General features: G+C 33.0%; 1 protein-coding gene across 1 annotated transcript; it reads left to right on the forward strand.

Annotated features, from left to right (window-relative positions):
- Window positions 1–3,312: 3,312 nt before the first annotated feature.
- Window positions 3,313–5,984, forward strand: LOC123322476 (the record flags this gene model as incomplete). Its single annotated transcript, XM_044910452.1, has 5 exons — window positions 3,313–4,315; window positions 4,703–4,909; window positions 5,066–5,175; window positions 5,276–5,468; window positions 5,514–5,984. Coding segments are annotated over exons 1-5 (1,984 nt in total), but the record flags the coding sequence as incomplete, so codon positions are not given.
- Between the last annotated feature and the right edge of the window lie 5,893 nt (window positions 5,985–11,877).

Below are 11,877 nucleotides of genomic sequence, written 5' to 3' on the forward strand. Positions count from 1 at the left end.
TTTAATTTCATTGTTGAAACGAATAGGGTGTCCGTTTATGATTGCAACATTGTCTGCATAATTAAGAATAGCTTTTTGTTCTTGGAAGAAATCGTTACCAAGCAACCCGTCGAAATGAGTCTGTATTTTTGCAGCGTTTATAACATTGAATTTATGAACAATATTTAAGGACGATATTGACAAGGATATTTCCGTTGTTCCAATTGTATTGATAGGCATATTAGGATTTATTCCATTCAATAAAACAATATCATTTTTATCAAGATGAGTTTGGCTAGGAATAAGTGCATCATGTTTTATAATGGAACAGGCCGCTCCTGTATCAATTAAAAGAGTTACATATTCTTTAGGAGAATTTGGGATTTTGAATGTTAGAAATTTTAATTTATCATGAGGAATATTAGACTTATTATGAGAACTGTTTATTTTTGAATTTAATTGAATGCCTTCTGAATGATTTCGTCGGAATCCTGGGCATTCTTCAGGTCCGAACTTTCCCCGTTTAAATGATTGACTTTAGAATTGTTGAATTCTCGTTTCCTACATTCTGATATTATATGACCTGATTTTTTACAATAATTACAAAACTTGTAAGATTGAGCGTTTGGATTTAAGGTATAATTAGGAGGACTATTTTGTCTAGAAGTTGAGGCATGATTATTAACGTTTGAATTATTCTTTACGAAATTATATCTTTCATTCGAAGGATTAGGAGGTCTATTATTCATATTATAATTACGTTTATAGTTATGATTTTGAAAATTAGGAGTTGTGCCATTCCTTTGATTATTTTGAAAAGAGGCTCTGTGATTATTTGAATAAGAATTTCTTTGATTGGTTATACGATTCATAGAATTATATTTAGATTTAGTATAATTTATAATTTTTTCCTCTTGAAGAGCAATAGAATAAGCTTCATTCAAATCACCTATATTTCTAGCTCGAAGCATTTGACTTATTTCTGCTTTGGAATGAATGATGAACCGTCGAAGAGCAGTTTGTTGAATTGATTTTTTCAATCCCGGAAGTTCGTCAGGATGAGAACAACTCAAGATTTCAGCTTGAATACATTCGGTTTTCACTTTTTCCAGACGTTTAAAGAAATCAGTTATATTTTCATATGGCGCTTGTCGAATGGTTTCAAGTTCTTCGTGCGTTTGAACTAAATGTTTCGTTTGGCCATAAAATTGTTTCAAACGAATTTTTAATTGAGTCCAAGAAGTTATATCCGATAATTCTAATTCATTAACGACACTAGCTGAGAGTTGTGATACAACATAGAGTAATAAACTATCGATTTGATCAGGTGAAGCAAGTGAAAAAGCAGAATTTGTGTTTTGAATGAAGGTATTGAGTTCAGATCGATTTCCATCGAAGGGTTTGATAAACTTAAAGAGCACTGTTATTGGGAGATTATTTGAAGAACTTTCGTCGTCAGAGAGATCGTCATTTTGAGGAATATTTTTAATTTCAGGATTTGACATGATGAAGGATTTAAGGAAATTGATTTCACTTGAGAACGATTATATAAATGATGGCTGATAAACAGAAAATTGACTTACGTTTTTCTCGAGGGAATTAGGAATTTGAACCCGTGCGTAGACTCCAGTAGTCAGGTGAATCTTAGGATCCAATTACACAGGTGGATTCTTCTGCGTAGACTCCGCTAGTCCGGTGAATCTTGAGATCCAGTTACAGAAGAGGGAAGCAGCTTTGGCTTATAGCTTGGGGTCTTTTCCTATTAAGAGCTGTGCTCATAGAGAGGCGGTCAAGATGTGATCTTCTTCTCGAGTGACACTGCACAATCACTGCACTGCACTAAACTGAAGAAACACGGCGACTGCAATCCAGTAGATATCCTGCAGGTCCTTGTAGGCTCTTTTCAGATGTCCTGTTGGCTTTCCTTGAGGTATTCTGCTGGCTCTCCTTTAGGTATCCCACCGCTCTGTCACCAATTTTTGTGTTGTATTCCTTTCGGAACGAACTTAGTTTTTTAAAAAACTAACAGAAAGCAGGGTCGCTGTCACCAGGGCAGCTTTATTGAGGTAAAGCTCCGTAAAACCTTTAGTTAACACTATTAGATTGATAGATTGTCACTTTACGAAGGATAACGCACTATTATTTTAATTAATTTATTTGGAAGGCACAAGATACAGAAATAGATCAATAGATACGAAAATTAATTTGAACTATGCGATATGAATGAAGAATCAATCTCAACGGTACGATCTGAACTGAACTGAGAGCGTCATGCTGCTACTTATATATTGTTTTGGAAAATGCTGACTTGAGCAAAAATATGTTAACAATGGGGCCCTTGTATACAGGGTGGCAACAATATACATTGATGAACATCTCAGATGGAGCTATCATATTGACATCCTATGTAAAAAACTAAATTAATCATTTTACGCCATTTATCGGGTGAAACATTGCTTTTCAAGTGAATATCTTATGAACCTATACTACTGCCTTGTATATAGCCACATATCATATAATATTTTGTTATGGGGTGTTTCATCGGATGTAAATAGAGTCTTTGTTTCTCAAAGAGGGTGTTGCGGATGATATATGGTGTTAACTCAAGATCCTCTTGCAAACCTATCTTTATTAATAATTGCATATTAACTGTACCCTGTATCTACATCTATAAGTCGCTGATCTTAATTAGACAAAAATTTCAGAGTATGGATAAATTATCTAGTCACCACTCTTACAATAGAGAGAGAGAGAGAGAGAGAGAGATACATTTATTCAATCATGTAACCAATACAGTTGTTGATCTTGTCAAACACAATTCATTTACAAAGGGTAAAAGAAAAAAAAAAACAAAATAGTGAGAAATAAACTCTACAGTTCCTCATAATTTCTTTCATTTAGGAACTCGTTTAAACTGTAATAGCATTTCTTTACAAGAAAATTTTTAAGGCTACTTTTCTGTACACTGAGAGATCGTTTTTTGAATTTTTCAGGTAAATTATTCCATATTGACAACAAACTATATGTAACATTTCTCTGCAAGTATGAGAAGTTTGGCTTATCCTCAATTAAACAATTTTTCCCTCTGGTGTTATAGGGATGTGTAATATATTGTGTGCGCATGATTAATTAATTATCTAGGTTTCCACATGCGTTGGAGAGTTCAGTATTCGGAAAGATTTTATGTTGGTAGTCGAGATTGAGAAATGGTATATCGAATAAATTTGTAAATCACCAAACGTAGTTTTCTTATGGACATGACAATAATCTGGCGACGAGGATTATGGTAAAAATAGTTGGATTGCTTATTCCGGCTTATGAATTTGAAAGAGTATGTTGGACGCAGATGGTGCTGCAAGTTCTCAACCTAGTTCCAGAGGAAGAAGTCCATCCAGTGAAGTGAGAGTGAGCTGGGTGTACGAACTTAACAAACAAGAACTAATTGAAAAACTAAAAACGTATAACGTTACTGTGAGTGAAACTGATAGTGTTGATAACTTACGAAAAACGCTCGTCAAAAAACTTCGTGGAAAAAACGAAACTTTCACAAAGAAGGAACTATACCGGTGCGACATGTCTGACTTTAATAAAATAAGTTTTACCCTAAACAAAGACAATTGGGAAGTTTTTATCGAAAGACTAGAATTAATTTTCGAGTGTCAGTGTATTCCGCCGGAAAGACAAAGTGCAGAACTGTTAACAAGAGTTTGTCAAGAGACTTTCATGTTGTTTCGCAATTTAACTTCACCAAAAAAGGCTAAAGATCTTTCCTACTCTGATTTAGTTAATATCATGAACTCTCATCTTCATCCAAAGCCTTCAGAAATTTCCGAAAGGAATAAATTCTACGCCACGAAACAATTACCTTCGGAATCGATACACGCATTCCTTACAAAATTGAAAGAAAGATCTTTTTATTGTAATTTCAAGGACCTTGATATTGCTCTTCGTGATCAATTTGTATTTGGACTTATAAATCACGAAACAAAAGTGGAATTATTTCGTCAAGAAAATCTAACATTTCAAAGTGCGGTGAAGATAGCGGAGGATCGAGAAGCAGCTATAAAAAATTCCTTATCAATGAAGTCCGCAGATGCTGTGTCTGAAGATACAATTTTTTACATGAATAAGGCTGGTTCAAAATATTCCAATCATCAACAATACAGAGGAAGGGGAAGCGGAAACGCAGAAGGAAAATTCAAATCTTCGCAACCAAACAACGCAGCCGCGGCTTCCACTTCCAAAGACCAGAGCCAGAAACTCATCAGAGACAATAGACAAAGACAACACGATAACAGGAGCAGTAACTACAGACGAGAAGACAGAAACGGCAGCCGTAGGTCGAATGTGTCAAACAATTCTCAGGTACATATAACCTCAAAAACGCGTAATAATAATAAATGTTATTGTTGTGGTGGATTTAATCATTTCGCAAAAGACTGTAAACTTAGGTGGAAAACTTGTAATTATTGTAATGTAAAAGGTCATATTGATAGAGCATGTCTAAAAAAACAAAACGGAATTAATTTAGTCAATGACAACTTATTAGAAAATGAAGATTTGGATAGTTCTGATTTAGATTTTTATTATATGCAGCAAAACGATTTTACTGAATTTCAGGTAAACAATATTGTGGTAGAACCTCATAGTTTGAAATTAATTATTGATAATAATCAGGTAGAATTGGAAGTTGATACAGGTTCACATGTGACTGTGTTTTCAGAAAAAACGGTAGCTAATTATTTTGCAGCTAAGAAAATCCACAAAGCAGATATTTCATTGTCCAGCTATGACAGAACAAAGTTGAATGTAATAGGCATGTTGACCGATCTTAAGGTGCATTTCGAAGGGGTTGAAGCAAAATTGAAAGCTTACGTTTTGGCAGGTAACGGGAAAAATTTAATAGGAAGGCAATGGCTTCAAGCCTTGGGTATGTGGCCGATAACTTTTAAACCTCAGTTTGCGTTGAATTGCTTGAATGATCATAACAGTATTATTTCACATTTTAAATCAAAATATCCCCAATTGTTTGACAACAGCCCAGGTAAATATAAAGGTAAATCTATTAAACTAACTTTCAAAAAAGATTATCAACCAATTCAATGTAAACCTTATCATGTCCCTTTCGCTTTGAAAGACAAAGTAGATGCAGAAATCGATCGTTTGGTAAGAATAGGTAATTTGGAACAAGTTGAGGTGAGTGAATGGGCTACTCCAGTAGTTCCTGTGGTTAACAGTGAACCCTCAAATAATTATTAAAAGATATCCATTACCCTTAAAAGAAAAAGTATTTCAGACGTTACAGGTTGGAACCAAATGGTCCCAAATTGATTTAAAACATGCATTTATGCAATTTGAAGTTGATGAAGATTGTAGAGATCCATTGACAATAATCACACAGAAAGGTTTGTTCAGGTACAAAAAATTGCCAGAGGGTGTAGCCTCCAGCCCAGCAGAATGTCAAGATATTGTTACTGATATTTTGAAAGGTATTCCGAATATTGAAATTTACATAGATAATATTTATTGCACAGGAAAGAATGATTCAGAGCATCTCGATACTTTAGAAAAAATATTTTATAAGTTGAATGAAGCAGGACTTAAAGTAAACGAATCAAAATGTGAATTTTTCAGATCTGAAATAGAGATATTAGGATTCAAATTGGACAAAAAAGGTTTATCACCATCTCCTAGTAGAATTCATTCAATTGTTAATATGCCTTCTCCAAAAACTAAAAAAGAACTTCAAGCATTTTTAGGGTTAGTAAATTTTTACGAGTCATTTTTGTATAAGCGAGCTGATGAACTAAAGGTGTTGTACGATGTTTTGAAAGCGAGCAAATTTTATTGGAATTCTAATTGTGATCAAGCAGTTAATTGGGTAAAGAAGGAATTAGCATCGGATAAAGTTTTAGTTCCATATCAGCAAGATATTACTTTAGTATTAGCTACAGACGCAAGTTACTCAGGGTTGTCAGCTATTTTGTCTCACAGATTTTCAGACGGTACAGAGAGACCAATTGCCTTTGCTTCTAAATTAATACCTCATAATGAATTGCATAGATCTATTCTAGATAAAGAGGCAGCAGCTATAATTTTCGGGTTTAGGAAATTTTATCATTATATTGTTGGTAATGAAATTATTCTTAAAACTGATAATCAACCTTTAAAGTATATATTTGGTAATTCGAAGAAATTGAATGTTACAGTTCAGAATAGGTTGTTAAGATGGATATATTTTTTATCGGGTTTCAAATACAAGATTGAATTGATTTCATCATCTAAAAACAGTAATTGTGATGCGCTTTCCAGGTTAGCAGTACGAGATAAGATGGCTGTGTTTGATTCTGAATTAGATGTTATAAACTTTATTGAAAATGAAAGTAATTTGATTGATTTAAATTTGATTAAGCAAGAAACAAAAAAAGATAAGGTTTTATGTGATGTGAAAAGAAAGTTAATGTTTGGATGGGTAGAAAATTCAAATGATATTTCTTTGGAAGAGAAAATGTATTTCGATAAGAAAACAGAATTAAGTATTGAGAATGAATGTCTTGTTCGAGGTTCTAGACTAATAATACCAAAAGTATTGCGAAAAACTTTATTGAAATCACTTCACCAGTCTCATTTTGGTATTGTTAGAATGAAACAAGTAGCTCGTTCGTTTTTTTGGTGGCCGGGTTTGGACGATGATATAGAAAAATTAGCAAATAGTTGTGAGTTATGTGTGAAAAATAGAAAACAAAATAACAAAATCAGTACTTTTCAATGGCCATTTCCATCTAACCCATGGTCCAGGTTACACACTGATTTTTTAGGACCTATTCAAGGAAATATGTTTTTAGTCATAGTTGATGCACATAGTAAATGGCCTGAAGCTATAAATATGAAAAATAACACCTCAGCTAGTAAATTGATTGAAGTTTTTGATTCTATTTTCTCAAGGTTTGGATTGTGTGATCATTTAGTCTCAGACAATGGTCCACAATTTGCAAGTGAAGAGTTTAATGAATTTTTGAAATCGTTAGGTATACGGCACACATATTCTCCACCCTATCACCCGGCAACTAATGGAGCAGCAGAAAATTTTGTGGGTACATTTAAAAATAAGGTTTTGAAAATTACAGGAGAGGGTAAGTCGTCATTAAATTTTGCTGTGAATTCATTTTTGTTTGATTATCGTACAATGAAGCATTCGACAACGGGAAAATCACCATCAGATATTATTTTCAAAAGGGAGATTAAAACGAGGTTTCATCTTTTAAGAGAAAATTTAGTCAGTGAAACATCTTTTAAACAATTCAATATGTCAGATAAAAATAAAATAAGTAAAATTGATTTCAAGTTGGGAGACGTGGTTTTAGTAGATGTTTACAACAATAATAAGAGGTACCGAGTTCAAGCAAAAATTGTTGAAAAATTATCACCAGTTACATTTAACTTGTTATGTGATGGAGGACGAATTATAAAAAGACATGTTAATCAAATGTTGAAATTTTTAAATAATGACAATGATATAAATAAAGACTTGAAAGATGATATAAGTATAAGGAGATCTGAACGCTTGAAAAATTTAAATAAATGAAATTAAGATCCAGAATTTCTGTTTATATGTATATTGTAATTAATTATATATTGCATAATAATTGTATAGTATAATGATAATTGATTGTATATTGTATAATAATAGTTAATTCTATTAATTAATTATTTCTATATTACATAAATAAAAAATAAAATTTTGATTGTAAATTATTATTTTGGAATCATATTGTTAAATTGATTTTGATCGTATTTGTGATATTTTTGAAAAAAAAAAAAAAAACAAAATTATAAAATTTAAAAAATTAAAAATATTTGAATTCTTAGATTAATATGTTATTGTAATCTCTGATTAAATCAAATTGTACTTATTTAAATGGGGGAGATTGTAATATATTGTGTGCGCATGATTAATTAATTATCTAGGTTTCCACATGCGTTGGAGAGTTCAGTATTCGGAAAGATTTTATGTTGGTAGTCGAGATTGAGAAATGGTATATCGAATAAATTTGTAAATCACCAAACGTAGTTTTCTTATGGACATGACAGGATGTTCTATATTTTTGAATTCAGAGGGATTATTAATGACAAACATTACACACTCATATATATACAAACTGTAAAGGGTTAATATACTAAAGTTTTTAAATATAGTTTTACAGGTTTCAGTTTGTTTCATTCCAAAAATTACTCTTAAAACATTTTTTTTGTAGTAGAAAAATTCTTTCAACTAATGGAGATCTTGCCCAGAAGATTATCCCATATCTGATTCTTGAGTGAACGAAAGCATGATAGGCAGACAATGCAGCATCCACCCCTATTGTATCTCGGATGACCCTTAAAGCATAGCAATGTCGTGCTATATTTGGAGCAAGTTTTTCAATTTGACTCTTCCAGTTTAGCTTAGAGTCAATATTTAATCCTAAGAATGACAGACTTTGTGTTGATTTGATGTTTGTATCTTGATGTTTTAAATTCAACTCATCTGTTTCTTCACCTCTGAACAATAAGACTTTAGTTTTGTCTATATTAAGCATTAGGTTGTTTTCATTAAACCATTTATTCATTTTTTCCATATCTTTTTCAAGACTAGATCTACAATCATTTAAATTATCAGCTTCAGTAATTATAGTTGTATCATCTGCAAACATAACAGCATTATTGTCAGTGCACTGTATCAAATCATTGGTATAAAGAATATAGAGCAATGGACCTAGGATAGATCCCTGGGGAACCCCGCTCTTCACTTGTTTCCACTTCGAAGTCTTTATGTTACCATCTTTCCCCTTGCTGGTTGTTTTTTGCATTCTGTTTGTGAGATATGACCTTATTAGATTCAGTGCTACACCTCTTATACCATATTTTTCCAACTTGGCTAATAGCTTCTCATGATCAACCCTATCAAAGGCCTTTGACAGGTCCAAAACATAGAGCAGCTGTGGTGTGCTGTTGGTTCAGTGATTTTATTATGGTTTTGAGTGCTTGGTATATCGCATTTATGGTAGATTTACCCCTCTGAAACCGCATTGCTGTTTAACTAATATGTTATTTTCCTCAAAAAACTTAATGAGTTTATCAAAGATTATTTTTTCAAAGATTTTGTTCACATTAGATAGTAGTGATATGGGTTTGTAGTTGTCAAATCTTTCTCTACTGCCTTTTTTGAATATTGGTATCACAAGTGCTTCCTTTAGCATCTGAGGATACTTCCCTGTTTGTAAAATCTGATTGAATATATGTGTCAGAGGTGATGTTATTATTGATGCACACTTTTTAAGAAGTTCCACAGGTAATTCATCATGACCAACAGATTTTTTATTTTTCAGATTTAGGATATAGTGATACATTTCTTGCTCTACAACTGGACTCAGAAAAATACTCTTACTGCAAGATTTTATGTTATCAACATTAGTATTTACTTCACTGTTTTTCTTGATTGAGTCAATAAAATATGAGTTAAGAGTTACTTCCACCATGTTTTTTATTTGTGATGTTGTTTACCAGATTCCATGTGGCTCTGCTTTTGTTTTCAGCTTCCATTATACTTCCTGTTGCTCATCCATTTAGCCTGTCTAGTAACTTGCTTGAGTATTCGACAGTATTTTCTATAGTAATCAAGTGTTATTTTTCCTTCCTGTACTTCATTCCAAATTACTCTTTTTCGCTTACTTGATGTTCTTATCCCAGTAGTAATCCATGATTTTGTGTTCCTACTGGCAGTGCATTTTTTTTGTGGGAAGATAAGGTTTAAGTGAATCTTCATTATCTCTGAGAAACCGTTATATGCTCTTTCCGGATCCATTTCGTCCATCACATCCTGCCAAGATACATCCTGTAAGCTGTAAACAAACTGTTGAATTTTGGTGTTAGTGAACAGTCTTTTCTTCTCAGTAGTTTTTTTATGTATAACATTTTTACTTTCTATGGTTATGAACTGAGCCATGTGATCAGACAAAATTTATATTGCTGTTATTTGCAAAATCATGAGTGTTGACAAAGATATTATCTAACAAAGTTTTTGATGTTTTTGTTATTCTAGTTGGTTCATATATTGTTGGTATATCCAGGAAATTGTATTTTGCTTCACTTTCTTCCATTAAATTGATGTTAAAGTCACCGCATAGTACCACTTTGCTTTTAGCAAATTTTTTATTTACTACATTGAGTAATTGATCAATTTTAGTCATAAATACCTGTATACTTCCCAGACAAGTTCTATATACAGACAAGACCATTAATTTCCTCGATTTGCTGTACACACAAGATACCTCAATCTGCTTTTCCACACTTAAGTTGGTGATATCTGGAATATCTTCAAAATCATGAATATTATCCCTGATTAAAATACATGTTTCCCCATGGATATACTGTTCCCTGGAGAAATTTGATATAACATTATATTTTGGGATTTTCAAAAACTGAATTTCCTGCCCATCCATCCAGTGTTCAGTGAAACACATAATATCAGGAGGTTTTTCGAGTTCTTCTACAAAGAGTTCTATTTCAAGCAGTTTGTTTCTCAGGCATTGTATATTCTGAAATATTAATGGAAACAACAATTCCGAAGGAATTGTCGTTCCAATAATGTGAGTTAGTCATGAACTATCATAGGAAGTCCCAGAGAAGTCGAAAAATTCAAGTGTAACTGTAGACCGGTTTCGGGATCATTTTCCCTCGTCAGTACAGTATAGCACTGAATCCTCCGAGCGGAGAATGGTAGTCTTATGCGATCTTGGGACGCCGCTTTGAGATACCTCATCACGATACGCCACCTGTCACGCAAAGACTGAACCAAACCTCACTTTCTCTGCAGACTCCTACAACAGTTCATGGCTCCCAAGTTTATTATTGTATATTCTGATGCAATATATTTAAGCAATCACTTAATTCAATTCTCTGTCGATGTTTCTTCTGAGGTGTAAAAAATGGTTAACAATAATCCCCTTTCCCCACATACTTCCATTCATAACTTTGTCCTTTGAAACAACTGGGACATATATTTTAAAAGAGCTTTTGAATTTATCTTTTTTAGTCTTCATTTTTTCACATTTGCATTTTATGTTGAAGGTCTCATCTATGTATTCCTTCACTTCTTGAGCAACTACATCTGGATTCAGACCCGACACGAACAGACAACATTGGTTCTCAGCTACTGTCAAGTTGAATTTTTCTAATTCTCCTTTAATTGGAGCTGGTCTTGACCGTTTTGAAGTTTTCCTTTTATGTCCTACTAGATTCCATTCTCCCATTTGCTGACCGTCTCCTCCTGAAATCTGAATTCTGTCCTCAAGTACGCCAGTGAGATCCACAGTACCATGATCAAGTGGGTTTATTCTATTTTCTTGCAATATTAGGTGATTGTTGTTGTTTACCTTTACTTTCCACATCATGCCCTTTTCCCGTAGAAGTTGTCGTTAATTTTTGATTTTTGCTGAGATCTCTCTCATGCATTTTGGGGTTTTGTTTATTGTTTGATGTAAATGTGTTCTGTGGTTTCCAGTTCGAGGTTATACGAGACATGGGTATTTCTGTGACTGTTAAATTGTCATTGCTTTCAATGTTTTTATTGTTTATGATTTGACAATTTTTTTCATGTTTGGACTCCACTTTTTTAGGATCATCATTTTCTAACCTTTTAATCTTTTCAAATAAAAGTTGATTATTTTGCTTCAAAATCAGGTTTTTATCATTTATTTCACTAATGAGTCCTTCTCTACTCTCCTTATACTCTTCTAGCATAGACTTTAGATGCTCTATTTCCGCTCGTAACATTTGATTCTCATACTTCATTGCCGTATTTTCCTGATTCAGTAGTCCAATTTCACTCTCACCTGACCCATTTTTCACCACTCTTGG

Source organism: Coccinella septempunctata, assembly GCF_907165205.1.
Source record: "Coccinella septempunctata chromosome 5 unlocalized genomic scaffold, icCocSept1.1 SUPER_5_unloc_2, whole genome shotgun sequence".
Taxonomy (NCBI): Eukaryota; Metazoa; Arthropoda; class Insecta; order Coleoptera; family Coccinellidae; genus Coccinella; species Coccinella septempunctata.